A 16,573-nucleotide genomic window follows, 5' to 3' on the forward strand; every position below is an offset into this window, starting at 1 on the left:
ATCTAAACTGGGACCCAGTGTGGGGGGTGCTTGGTTTCTTTTCTCTCTCAGCTAATTACAGCACAAGAGTTTTACCTTTAGAATCATAAAAAAAAAAAAAAAAAAAAAAGACACCCTCCTTCTCCTGCATGAGGGGATGTTGGAATCTGGAGACCCGGAGTGTCCCCCTTCCACCCCCAGGGGCAGGGTAGGCAGGGTGAGGTCTGGAAGGTACCCCCCTATCCTCCCACCATGTGGGCTTAAGGACTGACAGCTGCACCCGATACTTAGATTACAAAGGTTTATTTAGAAAATAGTTTGGTTGTTTTGGCTGTCATTTTTGGCAAACATGTAAATACTTTCAGTAACCAAAGATTGTCACTGCGTCTCTCCTCTTCCAAGACAGCCGCCCCCACTAGGTCCTGGGGAAGTCAGCCCTTGCTCAGAGGGGGGTAGGGTGGTGGTGGTGTGTGTTGGGGGGGGGGCTCCTTTCTCCCCAGTTTGGGAGATTGCACTCACTTCTGCTAAGACCCTGACCCCCCAGCCGCACCTCTGCAGGCTCCCCCAGAGCCTATCCGAGCTGAAGCCCGGAAGCAGCCCTTGGCTGAGACGGGAAGGCAGAGGGGTCGCCCCTCTCTCCTCCCCGCTCCCCCGGGGGGGGGGGTGCCCTGCTCCTTCTCTGCCCACCCTCGTGCCCTGCCCGTGCGCTCCCGTGCGCCCTGGAGGCAGATGGATCCCGGGTCTCTGGGGCAGCTGCCCCGCCCCCGTTTTCCGCTGGGGGTGGGGGTTGTCGAGCTTTCCCAGGCCCCAGCCATCCAGGGTCTCCGCGGGCCGGGCCCGCTCACTGCCTGAAGCCCCTTCTCCTCCTTCGGAAGAGGATGTGCTTAAAGGAACGCCGGAAGTCCTGGTTGAAGACGGTGTAGATGACCGGGTTGAGCGAGCTGTTGCAGTAGCCGATCCAGAAGAAAAACTTGAAGAGCGGGTCGGGCACCTGGCAGGCCTCGCGGCAGATTCCGTACAGGCTGTAGCTGAAGAAGAAGGGGAACCAGCAGAGCACGAACACGCCCATGACCACGGCCAGCACGAAGGTGAAGCGCTTCTCGCGCGCCTGGGCCACCTTGCGGCGGCACACGCTGCTGCGCGCCCGGCGCCGGCGCGACAGGAAGAACTCGACGGAGCGCGAGCTGGCGCGGGACAGGCGCCCGCCGGGGCCCGGGGACTTGGCGGCGGCCAGGGCGCCCGCGCCGGGGGGCCCCGGCCCCGGCCCCGGCCCCGGCCCGGCCCCGTCCGCGCCCCCCGCGCCCCCCGCGCGCCGCCGCCCGCCCCGCCGCAGCGCGCCCCGCCGCCGCCGCCGCTCGGCCGCGCTGCTGTCCTCCGGGTCCACGTCGGCGCGCGGGCGGCGCGGGGGCGCGCAGTGCCCGTTCTCGCCCAGGCCGGCCGCCGCGCCCAGCCCGTTCTCCGTGGTCGGGGACGCGCCGTCGGGGCCCGCGGGCGCGCGCTTCTCGCTGAGCGTGCGGGTGCGCAGCTTGGCCACGCGGTAGATGCGCGCGTAGACCAGGCCCATGATGAGGCAGGGCGCGAAGAAGGAGCCGATGCAGGAGGACAGGATGTACCACGTCTCGTCGTTGAGGCCGCACTGCGGGTAGGCGGCACCGTCGGGCTGGCGGTAGAGCGAGACGAGCGGCGGGAAGGAGATGACGGCCGAGATGAGCCACACGGCCACGATGGTCGCCTTGACGCGGCGCGGCGTGCGCTTCAGGTTGTACTCGACGGCCTGCGTCACCGACCAGTAGCGGTCCAGGCTGATGGCGCACAGGTGCACGATGGACGAGGTGCAGAAGAGCACGTCGAGCGCCAGGTACACGCCGCACCACACCTGCCCGAAGTACCAGTAGGCCATGAGCTCGTTGGCCAGCGAGAAGGGCATGACCAGCGTGGCCACCAGGATGTCGGCCGAGGCCAGGGACACCAGGAAGAGGTTCTGCGGGGCGCGCAGCGCGCGGCTGGTCAGCACGGCGATCACCACCAGCACGTTGCCCACCACGGTGAAGACGATGAGGAAGCCCACCACGGCCGCCAGCCCCGCCACGGCGCCCGCCGAGTACTGGCCCGGGGGCGGCCCCCAGGCGGCCCCCGGCGCGGCGCCCGAGGCGTTGGCGGCCCCGCCGCTGCCCCCCTCGCCGGCGCCGCTCGCGTTGGGGCCCGCCACCGCCGCCGCCGCCGCCAGCGCCGCCGCCAGCGCCGGGGACGCCATGGTCCTCCCGCGAGCTACGCGGTCCCGCCCGGAGCCGGGGCGCAGCCGCGGCAGCTCGGGCGCCCCCCAGCCCGGGTCGGCGCCTGCATCGCCGCCTGCTCCCGGGGCGCCCCGCAGCCGGCCTTCGGCCGTGGTGGCTCGGCGGGCGGGCGGCGCGCCGGAGAGCGTGGCTGCCGGGCTCCCCGCAGCTGCCGCGCGCCTAAGTGCAGAGCAGGAGGCTCCCGGAGCGAGCGGCGACGCGGCGGCGGGGGGGAGGGGGGCAGGTCCCGGGGTCCTCGCGCGGCCCCGCCCTCGGCCCGGCTCACGGGGAGCGCCCCGGCCGCGAGCCCGGGGTGCTGCGGCGCCCGAGCGGGCGTGCCCGAGCGGCCCCGCGGCCCCGGCGCCCGACCGGGGCGCAGGCTGCAGGCGGCGGCGGCGGCGGCGGCGGCGGCCCGGGCGCTCCGCCTCCCATCCGGCCGGCTAGGGCTGGGCGCACCGGGGCGCGGGCCGCCGCTCCTCCGGGCCCCAGCGCCCGCGCGCAGCCCCGGGCTCCAACTTTACTTTCCCGGGCAGGGCGCCGGCGCGCGTCCTTCTCCCGCTGCTCCGGGCGCGGGCGCCCCCCGCGGTCCGCGTTCGGCCGTGCGGGCTCCGCCTCGCCTGCCTGGCTCGTCTTAGCTGCGCTGCAGCCGCCGCCGCCGCCGCCGCCGCCGCCGCCGCCGCCGCCGCCGCCGCCGCCGCCTCCTCCTCCTTCGCCGCCGCCGCCGCCGCCGTGCGCTCGGCGCGAGTGCAGCCGCCCGGCCTCGGCTTCCAACTTGGGTAGAGTTGCGCAGCGGGGCGGGCGCGCGGGGCGGGGCGCGGGCGGGCGGGGGCGGCCTGGCGGGCAGGCCAGCGCTGCCCGCCCGGGGGGAGCGGGCCCGGGAGCCGGAGCCCGCTGCCGCCTCGGCGAACCTGCCCGCGCGGCGCCGGGGAGGAGTCCAGGGCGGTGGCGCGAGGCGCGCGCGCACGGCGAGGGCGCCCCCTCCAGGGCCGACTGCGGTCTGCGGGACGGGGCTGAGTGCTGGATGGCCTGGGCGGTGAGTTCCAGAAACCTGCTCTTTCTAAGACAAGAGCCTCCTCGCCTCCCCCGGGCACACGCGCACGCACACGCGGGCGCGCACACTCGCGCGCAGCCCCGGCCGGCTCGGGGTCCGCCGCCTGATGGGAGAGCCAACCGCTCGCTGCCTGGCGGAGGACGCGATGCTGCCTGGGTGCACAGGGGTCCTGCGGGGTCCGGGTCGGGCTGCGATCCCTGGTGGGGGTTCCAGGGCAGAGCCACCTCCCTGCCCCTCGGCCTCAGCTCCCTTCTCTGCCCACTTGCAAGCGCTGCTGGAGCATGAATCATGACGGCGGTGCCAGTGGAAGCCCTGGGCAGGCTCCCAGGCTCTGCATCCATGTTGGCAATTATTGAAGTTTAATTCCCATGCTCCGTGCCCCTGCTTTTAAAGGGGGGGGCGGGGGGATGTTCAAAATCACCGCCTCTGACAAACACCCAGACTGAATTTCCCGGATGATGGGCGGGTTTGCGTGGGTGCCTTATTCCTGCGGGCTTAGGGGCAAGCCGTTGGAGTATCTCCCCCACCCCCGGCTTACCCCTGCCTTATGTCCCTCTGCATTCATTAGGCAAACGTGCACTGTCGCTCCGTCGTGTGCAGAACGCTGGTTCCCACCTCCAGGCAGCTCGAGGTCTGTGGGAGACAGACCCTGGGGAGGAGGCTGGAGTTCCCAGGCCTGACATTTCTTGCCCGGAGGAGGGGAGGGCCTTTCCTCCCCGCAGTCCAGAAAAGCACCCAGGCAGGCCAGCAGCTTTCCCTGTGTCCCCAGATGGAAAGGTAGGGCCTGTGGCTGGGGGCCGGGGGATGGGGTGCCTCTGGGTTCTAGGAAGGTGTACAGGGGAGGATTAGAGCATCCCGGTAGCAAAGCCTGGAAATGTGTGTGGCTTTGGAGGTGCGTTTTGTCTTCTCTGAGTTCTGGAAAGGTTCAAAGGGTCTTATGTGGCACAGCACTGGTGTCATAGCAGAGATGCCCACTGGGAGCCCAGCATCCTCATCAGCCCCCTTACATGGAGGAGGAGGGGTCAGGCCAGGACCAGGCCAGCAATCAGCTTCTGGATGGTGACACTGCCCAAGAAGGGCCAAACCACCCTAGCCAGTCCTGGGCTTTTGTGCACTTTTTGGGAGCAAAGCCATAAGTGCATATGAGATGCATGTGGCCCAGAGAAGGTAGAAAGGCTCCATCCCTGGGAAAGGGTCCCCTGGTCCAGGAAGGAGGCCTGGATTGTGCTTGTATTCACATCCTCCGTGGTTGGCATACACCCACCCTGGTCCGTACTGGGCCTTTTGTCACCTGGGATGGTTGGTACCACACACTGTGATGCTGCAGTGGATGCTGTCAGTGCCCTGGACTTCTTCCTTCAGGCTGGGAGTGGAGTTGTCAAGGAATGCTTCCTGGAGGAGGTGACCTCTGGGCTGCCTTTGGAGAATGGAGGGAAGTTATTAGGAAGTGAGAAGCCCCTATGGGTTGTTTCCTCTGGGGTAGGGGGATGGGCTTTGTCCTAGAGGCAGGGGGAGCCAGAGGAGGATCCAAAAAAAAGGAAGTGGCAGGGGTCAGATGTAGGTTTTAGGGAGCTCCCTCCCCCCAGCAGCTGGCCAGCCACGTGGGCCTCCTCCTGACAATGTGGGTTCTCATCTTTGTGGGGGAGGGTGCCTGGGGTTGTTGGGACATCCAGGGTCCTGGCTGCATTGGACATCTCACATGTTCATAATCAAGGATGGCCAGCACAAAGAATTTGGAGGAAGAAGGACACAGTACCTGGGGCCTGAAGCAGACAGGACTTCCCACTGCCCAGGAAGTGGCTCACCAGGCCAGGCTGGGACATCCGGAGTGCCTGGATGGCCCAGTGACTCAGGCCCCTGGGGACGCCTGGCTGGCCTTTTGACCTCAGGAGCGCTGGCACTGTCTCCCTGGCACAACCCAGGAGGAGGAAGGAGGCAGCACCTCTCCTGTGCATCAGGGCCCAGAGGGGGAGAGGAGGGCTGAGTCCTCTGAAGAGTCCTCGGGGCAGAGAAGGCCTTGGCTGGGCTCCGGGGCTGCGCCGTATGAACGCAGACCTGCCTGCATGCAGGGAGGGAGGCCCCAGGGACTGCAGCTGTTCCAAAAGGAGCTAGAGAGGCCTCTTACCCCAGACATTGAAAATGAGGCTTGACAAACTGCTCCTGATTATCCTGTAACCAGCAAAACAGCATGTGCCTGAAGAGGCTGCCTGTCCCCGTGAGTTGCTGATGGCCCAGCCCGGGCTTGGCAGGACCCAGAGGGATGACAGGGAGGGTGTTCTAAGGCTTCAGGCTGCCCTGGTGGAGGGGGCAGGGGAAGGCACTGGGGAGGGGCGTGGGACATCTTACAAGGAAAGTCCTATAACAGCGAAGCCTCTGGGAGCTGCCAAGGCAGGGTGGCCCTTCCTCCCACCCATGATGAGTGAGTGGAGCCCAGAAAGAATGGTTGGTCCCCCCAGGGCCACACAGCCGTAGGACATTGGCTCCTGGCCCCCAATGCTGTGAGAAGGGAACTGGAAGCATGCCTACCAGGTGCACGCCTGGGGGGCAGTGCTCTGTGTTCCACCAGTGGCCTGTCCTGGTGGAGGAGAGTGTGTCTCCATGACCTGCTTCCCCGCATGCAGCTATGCATGCACACACACAGACGTGCACATGTATTCAGGTGCACATGCACACACATATCTGCACGCACTTGTTCATGTGCACACACATACCCATGTGTACCTGTACACACATTTTTGTGCACACATATGCTGGTGTAACCACATACATATGGACACACATCCATGCATGCTGCATACATATGTGCATACACACAGCCATGTAAATTATATAGGGCTTTCATATGAATATCTATGTGCACATGTGATGTGCACACATGCATGCATGTGCTTCCATAGGCAGGCAGGCATGAACACACTTGTGTGTATTCTTTCACACACTACACACACAGATATTCATGCACACACAGATACTATCCACATACATGTTCATAGACCCTGATCCTCACACCTGCATAAAATCATGTACACTTGTTATATGCATATAGGTGCATACATTTATGTATGCCTCACATGTGCATATACATGTATCCATCACATTGCTGCACATAGCCACTCATACGTGCATGCACTCACATGTATAAACAGACGTGCAAGCGTGTGTGCTCACCCCCCACATAGGCATGCATGCACACACACACGCACAGGTGCCCGAGGCCTTACTCACCCTCCCAGGCCGTGGGGAGGATGTGTTCGGCCGCCCCATTGCCGGTAGCTCTTCCTAGTTTCCGGCTGGGCTCTGCTTCCTCAGCCTGCTCACCTCCGCCCAGCTCGTTCAGATGGCTCTTCAGCCCACTCCCTCCAGGCTGCAAGCCCATTCGTCACCGCCTGCCGCGGACTCTGGGCCTTGGCACATGCTGTTCTCCAGGCTGGCAACCCTGGGCCTCGTCTATCCCCAGGGCTCTTCTCTTCCTTCAAAATGTGTTTACACTATTCCCCAGCAGACTTCCCTGATCTTCCAGGCTAGAGCAGAAGCCCCTTCCTTACTTAGCTGGCCGCCTGTGTGCCCGGCAGGGGCAGGCCGTCATCAGACCCTGTCCCTCTCGACTGGTGGTTCCTGAGAGCAGGCCATGTCTCACCCACTGCCTGGTGCAGGGCCCCACTATGGCTCTTGTAGGGGCTCAATCAAAGCTGGTGGAGGAGTTGGGGGTAAAGGGTGAGTCAGGAATACAATGGAGGTCCCGATGTCCTCCGTGCTCCTTGGCCAGGCCGGATATCTAGAGTGTGCTCAGCACAGGTGGTGCCCGGCAGAGCATAGGGATGCCTCACCCCGGAGCTGCCAGGCCCCTGAGCCACCGCCTGGTGGTTCCTCTCTACCTCCATTCTGTGGAGGTTACTGATGCTGGATGTGCACAGAAGCTCCTACTCATCACTTGCTTGCTACCTGGCAGCCTCCTGGCCTCAGTCTTCCCATCTGTAAGGTGGGGATATTAGACTGGAGAGTTGTAAGGTCCGTGCCAGCTCTGACCCCACTTGGCTGTGAGCTCTTGGAAGTGGGTGTTGCATCTGGTCCTCTGCTGGGCGCCCGCAGCGGTGGGGAGGGGCAAGGGCCTGGAGTCAGGGAAACAAGCCTCCTTCCTCTTCTGTAGCAGGTGCAGTGAGAGGGAGACCGACCTGGCTTCCCAGGCTCCAGACCAAGAAGACCTGTTTCCTCCTAACAGCCGAGCTGAGGATTTTCGCCCCCTGTGTTTATTTGAAATTTCATTTTTAAAGACAAGCAGGGAAAAATGAGGCTTGCCTCTCTGCTTGCCCCTCCCTGAAGAATTCCAGAAGCGCTTTGTCTTGTTAGACCGTGGCCTGGATCTGCTGGCCCGGGGCCTGGCTCTCCATGCACTAACCCGCAGACCAAATCCATTGCAATATTGATCACATTGATGGATTTGGCACAGCTGAGTTCTCCCAGAGCTGGCGCAAGTCCTTCTAGAGAAAGAACTGCTTCAGGGACCGGCTTTGATTTGCAATGAGGGTAAGAGATGAAAGCAGTGGGTCAGCGTGTTTTCTTCAGCACCAGCTGTGGACCGCACTCAGCCCAGGGCCTGCAGGAGGTCAAGCTCACTCCCGTCCCCTGCACATCCTGGCTGCCGCACCGTCCTCTCATGGCATCCCGCGTCTGGCCTGCCCCTCTGCCGTCTGGTTCCAGGCTTGACAGGGTCCTCCCTACCAGGCTTGCTGCTGCCCAGATGCCTGAGCCTGGCATTCAAGACCCCCCCTAGGCCTGGCCTCTAGAGTCGGGCTGACCAGGTGTCCCTATGCAACCTTAGCAAGCTGCCTTTCCTTTCGCTCAGCCTGTAGATGGCAACAACAGAGTCACGTCCCCGAGGGCTGATGTCCCAGCTCTGGGGGACAGTGTCTGCAGGGCTCTTACTTCAGGGCCTGCTTGCTGCAGGGTCCCTTGCCATGTCCACCATTCTTCTGCCTCGGTTGCTACTCCCTGGGCCTGGAGCACTTGCTCTAACCTCTGCTCATCACACACCTGAACAGGTGGAAGACATGGCTCCACCAGCCCCAGCCCTGGACTTCGGGAGCCGCCCCCCTCAGGGTTCCCTGGACCACCATGACCCTTGGCATCTCTGAATCTTAATGATCCAGTGTCCACCCTGGCCACCTCCTGCCCAGGCCCCCAGAGCCCCTGCCCATTGCCAGCACTCATAGGAGCCACCATGAGGGAGCATGTCCCCTGGGCCAGGCCTGGCCTGAACAGTCCATGGGTAGTGGGCCCATGTGTGATCATCCCATTCTGCAGGAGAGAATAGTCAAGCCCACAGGTCTTGCATGTGGATCCAAGCCTGGGACAGGGTCCCTCCCCTCCATCCCACTGTTAGGCTGTTGGCACCCACTTGCTTTTGCCTTGAGTCTGCCCCAATAACTAGCTTCCATAGTGGGTGGCCTCGGAAGGGGTCTCCTGGGAGTGACCACCAAGCCGAGGCCGGAAGGTGGAGAATTTGAGGCCTGGAGTGACCCTGTCCGCCAGTCTGCCCACCCACCAGAGGGCCCTCCCCATCCCCGCCCCGGGGCAGATTTCAGGTGTGGCCCCTCATGTCATCCACTGGAAATTCAGCATCTGTTCAGCAGGCATCTCCTGGGCACCTGCTTCATGCCAAGTGTGGCCAGTGCCTGTGGGCTACAGAGAGCAAGGTGCTACTCAGGTTCAGAATGGGGGACGGGGCACAGGCAGTAACCAGCTGGAAGGTGCCAGAAGATGGAGGTAGCAAGTAGCAGGGTCCAAGGGGGCTTTCTGGCCTGTCTGGGGGCTCGGGGAAGACTTTCTGGAAGAAGTAAGGGCTCCGCCCAGACCGGAGGATGAGGAGTAGCAGTCTGTCCAAAATGAAGGCAGTGGAGTGTGTTCTGGGTGGGCATGCCACGTACCCAGCAGCTAGCACTCACTGCCTCCTGGGCCACTGAGGTTGGCAGGATTCTCAGATGACCCCCAATGACCCAAGCCCTGGAGTGATCCCCTGTTTTGATTGTGAATATGACAGAGTGTCACTGCCTTAGTTAGGCCCCTGATAAGTTGACTCTGAATTAATTAAAGATTATCCTGGGTGGGCCTGACCTAACCAGGTGAACCCCTTGAAAGTATCAGAGAGGTTCTGCGGGCCTCCAAGATGAAGCAGTGTCATGAGAGGGGATCCAAAGACAGGATCTAAGATGGCCTTTAGTTGCCAGGAGTAGTCCCTGACAAATAGCAACCAGAACACAAGGACCATGACCTCAGGGAACTGGGTTCCACTGACAACTGTGTGAGCCTGGAGGGGACCATGGGCCTCGGAAATCTCAGCCTCAGCTGATACCTTCATCTTGGCCTTCGGACACTGAGCAGGGGACCCAGTTAGCCTGCACCTGGACTCCTGGCCTACAGAAACTGTAAGGTAATAATAGATGTGTGTCATTTTAAGTTGGTCCATCTGTGTAATTTGTTATACAACCTTGATAATACCCATGCACCCAGTTCGTTTTGGTGGAGGAACAGCGATGTGTCTAGGAAAGGGGTACAGCTTCCCGGCACTGAGGAAGAGTCCTGATGCCGCTGAGCCTATTACGATGGACCCATCTCCCTTTCCCAGTGGCTGGAGGAGAGGCCGCACGGCCAGTCTCAGCCAGTACCACTTCCCTGATAATGAGCGAGAAATGTACACGAAGGCCAGCTGCCTCTCTTCCTGTTTGGTCACCCAAGTGCAGGGGTGCAAGGCTCACAGCGGGCAGCTCTTGGGACCTGAGGAGCTGGACACAGGGATGGTAACTGGAGGGGGAGGAGCCAGGGTCCTTCATGCTGTTGCTCTGGAGCCTCCAAGTGAACCCACCCGGGATCCATCCTTGGTCAGGCTTCCTGCAGAGGGGATGCTAAGTGGCCTTGCTGTCTGAGCCCTTTGTGAGGAGGTTCTGTAGCTCGGGGCTGATTGCGCCCTGATTGATTTGCTGTCCACAACCCCTGCTGCCTCCTCAGAATCACTGTGCTAGTCTGTGATAGACAAAATACACACACACCTGTGCCCTCACTGCCCCAACTGGGACATGCGACCTGAAGCACTAAAAAGATCCTTCGGGTAGGATTCAGCTGAGGACTGTGAGCTGGCATGTTATCCCTAAATGTAGTAACGAGGGTCCTGCTAAGTGAAGGACAGAGACAAGGTGGGTCACAGAGCAGTTGTGATATCAGAAGCGGGTGGGGGACTGGAGGAAGAGACCGCAAGCCTCTAGATGCTGGAAAAGAACCAGGAAACGGGTTCTCCACTGGATCTTCCCTGAGGAACCAGTCCTGCCCACCCATTTTAAGCTTCTGGCCTGCAGAACTGCAAGATAATAAATGTGTGTTCTTGTAAGCTACTAAGTGTCTGATCATTTGTTCTAGCAAAGAGGAAATGAATACAGAGCCTGTAGGTGTTTGGGGGAATGAATGAATGAATGAATGAATGCCTCCACAAGATAGGCATTTTAATTCTTGCTTTATAGTTAAGACAGGCGAGGCCCAGACAGCCCCAAGGCTGACTTCTCAGCAAGCCAGGTTCTATCTGCTCCACTGTGCTGCCTCTAATTTGCTGAGCACCAAGTATGTGTGGGGCTCAGAGTGGAGAAGAGTGAGACAGATCAGTCCATCACTGTAACCCAAGGTTCTGGGCCCCACCTGCTCTCCTGAGTGTGCAGGAAGCACCGTCTGGGCTGCATGGACATGGGGCATGTGCCCCCATGGATGTTGGCGCTCGCTAAGGGACCCCCCTCCATCGTGAAGCCCGTGTCCCTGCTCCCTGGATCACAGTGGCCCCACATAGAATTTGGGGAGCAAGTCTGCCAGAAATGGTTAATTACATGAAAGCAAAGTCACGCCCATGACCTATGACTGGGACCACAGCAGGCATATGCTGCAGAGCTAGAGGGAGTCCAGAGATATTTTTAGTTTTGTTTGGCGCTTTCTTTTTTTTTTCAGATTTTTCAGAAAATGCAGAAGAGCCCTTGATGTATTTGGGAGGAAAAAAAGTGAAGAATGCTCCCATTCAGCCTGACCCTGTGAAGTTTTCCCTGTGAAGATTTCCTATGCGGAGCCCGATCCCCAAGTGTTTCTGGAAGGCAGGGAGGCAGGCCCAGCAGTGTGTGCCGCTGGCAGGAGTGTTGGAATGTTTATGTTGGAACCTGGACACTGTGAGCTTGGGCTCAGCAATATCTGCTATGTTTCATTCTTGAGTTTTGCCTTCCCAGAAAGGCTCTGATTTAAACCAGAAATTTGTCTCAGGAGGGAATGGGGCCAGCCTGAGATTTAGGACTGTGAGTCAGGGTACCGGGGCTGCTGCTGTAACAAAGCAGCCCAGAACATGGTGGCTAGAGGGGCTGGAGTGATGAACCCCCCGAGGGTCGGCAGGACCAGCATGACTGCCTGACCGGCGGAGGGTGCTGGTGCCAGCAGGCAGCTCCCACCTCCAGCTTGGGGTTGGCTGGGCCAGCGGGGGCCATTGCCGTGCACCCACGGTCAGCCCTCAGCCCTCAGCCCGCTGGGATGGGAGGACACACGGTCCTCCAAACGCAGGGCATCCTCACCGGGAAGTTGCATACAGTCCACATGCTGACATCTCATTGGTCAGAATGTGGTCACATGGCCATACCTACTGCAAGGGAGGCCTGGGAAATGTAGTCTTCAACAGGGTGGCCATCTGCCAAGATAAATGCAGGGAGGGTCTCCAACCTGGGAACTGTTGACTTTTGGGGCTGGGGACCTCTGTGTCATGGGTGCCAGCCTGTGGATTGCAGCACGTTTAGCAGCATCCCTGGACTCTTTTGACTAATGCTAGGAGCAACTCCCCCCAACCCTGCCCACATCTTACCCCCAGTTGTGATGACCAAAAATGTCCTCAGAAATTGCCAGGTGTCCCCTGGAGGCATCACCACCCAGCCAAGAACATGGGGCCAGATGGAGGTCCCAAACTCTAGTGTCCACAGGGCAGGAGCGCTGGGGCTGGGCTGCAGTGAGCCCGTGGAGAATGCCCCATGAGGGGGGATAGCTAGCTCTCGCTCCACCCTGCAAGTTCTCAGGCTGGAGCAGGACAAAGATCTGGATTTTCAAGTGAAATACCATAATTGCTTATTGATAGCATCTAATTAAAACAGGAAAATAGCTGTGTGGTTGCTATGGGTTGAATTGTATTCCCCAAAAGCAGTCTATGTGCTAACCGGCCAGGGCCTGTGAGAGTGACCTTATTGGGCCCTGGCAGGTTTTCTTAGGCACACTGAGGTCATCCTGGACCAGCAGAGGGGGAGGACCCTAATTCAATACTGCTGGTACCTTATAAGAAAAGATGCGTGGAGAAGGACACGTGAAGACAGAAGCTAACATGGGACTCTAATGCCTGTCTGAGCCTCTGGAACCCCCACCCCAGCTTGACGGCCCAAGCCCCACTGCACAAAGTGGAATGCAAAGCTGTCAGCACCTTCATCTGGGGCTCACTGGGACAGTGAGATGGGCCAGCTAGGCAGGCCCTGTCACCAACCTCCACAGTCTGAGCCTGGCGCAGCATACGCAAGTCCCCTCCCACCTTGCCACAGCCTGGCTGTGGCACTGCCGCCTCCCCCTAGACCTTCAGTCTCATCTAGCAAATGCAGAGAATCAAATTTGCTTGGGACAGGACGAGGCCTCCCTAAGTGAGTGCGGCTGAGCGAGGACAAAGACCCGCCATCGATGTGTGCGCCTGCTGTTCGCCAGGTGACCCGCGGAGTACCTGTGGGGGCCGGGGCCTGGGGATCCATCAGCAAACAACCTAGTGCCTGAAACTACCCAAGATGCCAGGGCGCCAGCCACTCCCAGACACAGCAAGCCCTCCTCTGCTTTGCAGGGGGTTGGGTGGGGTTGAGAATAAGGTTGGGGTTAGAATTTGCTTGGGATGGAGGGTCAGTGTGAGTTAGAGATTAATTGGATTTTAGATGGGATTTGCATTGGGGTTCAGTATATAAACAGAATTTGTGTTGGAGAGGGTTGTGGTAAATTTGGGTGTTAGAGTCAATATTTGAGAAATGGTTTGGATCAAGACTAGGTCTGGTGTCAGTTTGATATTAGGATTAGGATGCGGGTCAGGATTGGGGTGGGGAGGGGGTCAGGGTGGAGTCAGGATGGGGGTGGGGCAGGTTAAGGCACAGCTGGAATCTGACCCCGAGCCCCTCGCTGTGCTGACCATTCATGGTCACCAGGGTGTCTCCATGTCTCTCTTCATCCAGCACCTAAACTCCCAGCTCTCACCTTAATCTGATGCTTAATAACCCTTGCCCTTTGCCACACCCTGACTGAGTGGCTTGGCTTGGGACTGTCCCAGCTCTGGAAGTCCCCAGGAGGCAGGGTCCTCTAGGTGAGCTGGGATTGTAATAGCTGTAATAGCTGTAGCTATTGTCCTGGAGGAACACAGGGGCATAAAGGCACCTCCCTGGAGCCTGAACAAGAAGTCTGGCCAGTAGCATCAGTGCTGGGATTACACTCAGACTGTTTCAAAACCAAAGTACTTTTACTGCCACGTTCGTCGGAGCTGCCCTGGGAAACCGTGTTCTACTGTCACAGAAAGTTTGTGTAAAAAGGAGGTGTTATGGTCCCAAGTCTCAGAAGGAGGAGACACGAGATGCCTCCTTGCAGATACAGTTTCAATCACAGAAAAAGGACAGGACTCCCGGGAGGAAGCAAAGACCTCCTTTTCCTCACGGGAAAAGCTCACTTCCCGATTCCAGAACAGCCGAGAATAACAGGAAACCCCATGGGGGGTCCCTGGAGTCTGGCAGCCTTGCCCTTTGCTTCAGGACTTCTGTGGATTAGGGGCTGAGGCGCCAGGGCTGCTTAAGAGGGAAAGCAGGTGCATCTGGACCCTGCGGGCATCTTCACTGCGCGTGGCTGCAGAGTGAGCCCGTGTCCAGGAGGGGGCGACGTGACGCGGCCCCGCCCCTGCAGGCGGGTCCCCAGGGCTGGGGCGGGAGGGGTGCAGAACCACTGGGCCCGACGCTGCAGACCTGGGCGTCACCTCCTCCCCCAGTGATGGCCCTGCCACCCTGCCACTCAGTCCCATCCTCGCCCTGTCTTGGCAAGGTGGGAGCTGCCTGGAGCCAGACCAGGCTGGACCTGCCATCGATGTGTGTGCCTGCTGTTCGCCAGGTGAACCTCCAGCCTCTCTGAGGGCCCAGAGGGATGCTCTCTGCGGTGGCCAAGGCAAGAGAGAGCCCACGCCCCCACCCAGAGCTCACCTGGCTGTGTGGCTCGGCACCTGTAAGCCTGCTGGCTCCTGGCTTACGCATGCTCCCTTCCAGCCACCGAGCGCTCTGCTCATCCCCAATAGCCCCTGTGCCTCCCCACTTGCATACCTCCTCAGGTGTGCACCCTTCCTGCTCTGCCCTCCACAGCTCGCCTCTTCCTCAGCTATCAAATTCAGCTCAGCTGCCTCTTCCAGGAAGCCCTCCTGGGGCTCCTAAGGACACCTGAAGGCGGCCAAGACCCCTTTACTCTCTCCTGGGTGCCTCTCCATGAGCTTAGGGATCCTCAGGGCAGAGACCAGGTGCTTCACCTGCAGCATCTCAGGCTCAGCAGTGGGTGGAGTCCTTCAGAAGGACCATTCGTGCATCAGGGAGTGAGTGACGAACGAGCCAGCAAGGAGCCCCAGGGGGAAGAACCCTACCTTCTGTGCACATTCCCAGACCCAGTGCTGCCCCAGCTGCCCCATCACTGGTCTCCCTATGAGCCCCCATCGTCCCCCATCCCTGGACACACAATCACCTCCTCCCATGACCCTGCAAGTGCACCATCTGCTTCCTGACCCTGCACTAGCTGAGGCGAGGGAAGCTCCTGGCAAATCTGAAGGATGGGATATGGCCACTGAAGGCACTTTCAGGCTTCCCAGCGACAGAGGGTCGGCTCTCAACCCCACCCCATCGGGCACCATACCTGCACCTGCACCTGTGTGCTCCAGTGGCCTGGCTGAGCAAGCCCGCTGTAGGGCACCTTGAGGATTAGCTGAGACCAAGGCGGTGAACCCCACCTGACTGCCTACTCAGATTCTGAGGCTGTCCCGACAGCCCTTCATTGCTGCTTCAGTTCTGCAGAGGAGCATTCCCCTCGGGGCCTATGTGCGCACCGGGGCATCCTGGGCCCCAGCCCCATGCTGTCTAAGTGAAAACAGTACACGCACTGGAATCTAGGAAGAAGACCAGCACCCCGAGGGGCCAGCCTGTCGGGAGGGGTCAAGGATGGGCCTGCTCTTTCCTCACATCTGTGCTCCACCTGGGGGAGCATACAGGTTTCCAGCCTAGCCCTTGCTGCCTGCCCAGCCAGCTGCCCCAGGCCTCACCTGCAGCTGGGCGGAGCTCCCCGGCCAGTGCGCCCCATATACTCCAGAGGTTCCCCAGAGAGCCTGAACCTCTCATTCCCCGAGGGGCAAACAGAGGCCCAGGTATCTCCAGGTCCAGTGCAGGCTCAGGTCAAGGGCCACAAGGTCTGTGGGCCACTCAGCACAGGTCTGCCTCCTTGGCTCTGCCCTCCAGCTCCCTGGGGGCACACCGTTCCCAGCACATCTCCGGTTGGATGCTGCCAAGGGCAAATACTCGGGTGAGGTTTAGAGGTCAGAGGGGTGTGGCCCGCACCTGCTTCCTGAGCACAGGTGGGCAGACTCATGGGCTGTTCAGACCAGATGTTCCCCCAGGCCCACCTTCCTGGCGATGCACCTGTGCTTTCCTGCAGCCTCCTCATCCTGACCAGTGGCCACAGGGGGCCTGGGTTCTGGACCCCACACTCCGAGAATGTGACAAACGGTGGGGAGGGCACGGTGGAAACCAGCCAGGGCAGATGGCGTCCAGCACCCGGCAGGTGCTAGGTCCCAGGGACTCGGGGCTGGGTTTGGGCTCAGCGCAGATGTCACCAAAGCCACATATGGGGGGAACCAATTTGTATTTGTGAGCTCCTACTCCAGCCCAGGACCCGCAGGCCACCCTCTTTCTGCTGTTTCCAGGGAGAAGTCAGCAGGGACTGGCCCTGTGGGGTGGGGGTGCTCACATCAGCGCTGGGGTGCGTGCAGGCCTTGGAAAACCCAAGCCCTTGTCTAATTAAGCCATTAGGAGTGGGTATCCATGGAAACCACTGTACTCCCATACTCAACACAGATGAATATTTATTCAATTAGCAGGGCACAGGAGCTGGGGAACCTTTGCTTCCTGCTGGGACCATCATGTGGGTTTCTGGGGAAGTCATGTTTTGGGGAACCCCCTGA

General features: G+C 60.3%; 2 protein-coding genes across 2 annotated transcripts; one reads left to right on the plus strand and one right to left on the minus strand.

The window, feature by feature from the left end:
- Window positions 1–266: 266 nt before the first annotated feature.
- ADRA2C (adrenoceptor alpha 2C) lies at window positions 267–2,445 on the minus strand. The gene has a single exon (XM_041753663.1). The coding sequence runs from the start codon at window positions 2,231–2,233 to the stop codon at window positions 821–823; it is 1,413 nt and encodes a 470-aa protein (XP_041609597.1). The 5' UTR covers window positions 2,234–2,445; the 3' UTR covers window positions 267–820.
- LOC121488858 (translation initiation factor IF-2-like) lies at window positions 2,232–10,641 on the plus strand. Its single transcript, XM_041751133.1, has 4 exons — window positions 2,232–2,378; window positions 2,443–3,285; window positions 3,872–4,080; window positions 7,451–10,641. The coding sequence occupies exons 1-4, from the start codon at window positions 2,232–2,234 to the stop codon at window positions 7,590–7,592; spliced, it is 1,341 nt and encodes a 446-aa protein (XP_041607067.1). The 3' UTR covers window positions 7,593–10,641.
- The last annotated feature ends 5,932 nt before the right edge of the window (window positions 10,642–16,573 follow it).

This window comes from Vulpes lagopus, chromosome 4 (genome assembly GCF_018345385.1).
Source record: "Vulpes lagopus strain Blue_001 chromosome 4, ASM1834538v1, whole genome shotgun sequence".
NCBI classification, from domain to species: Eukaryota; Metazoa; Chordata; class Mammalia; order Carnivora; family Canidae; genus Vulpes; species Vulpes lagopus.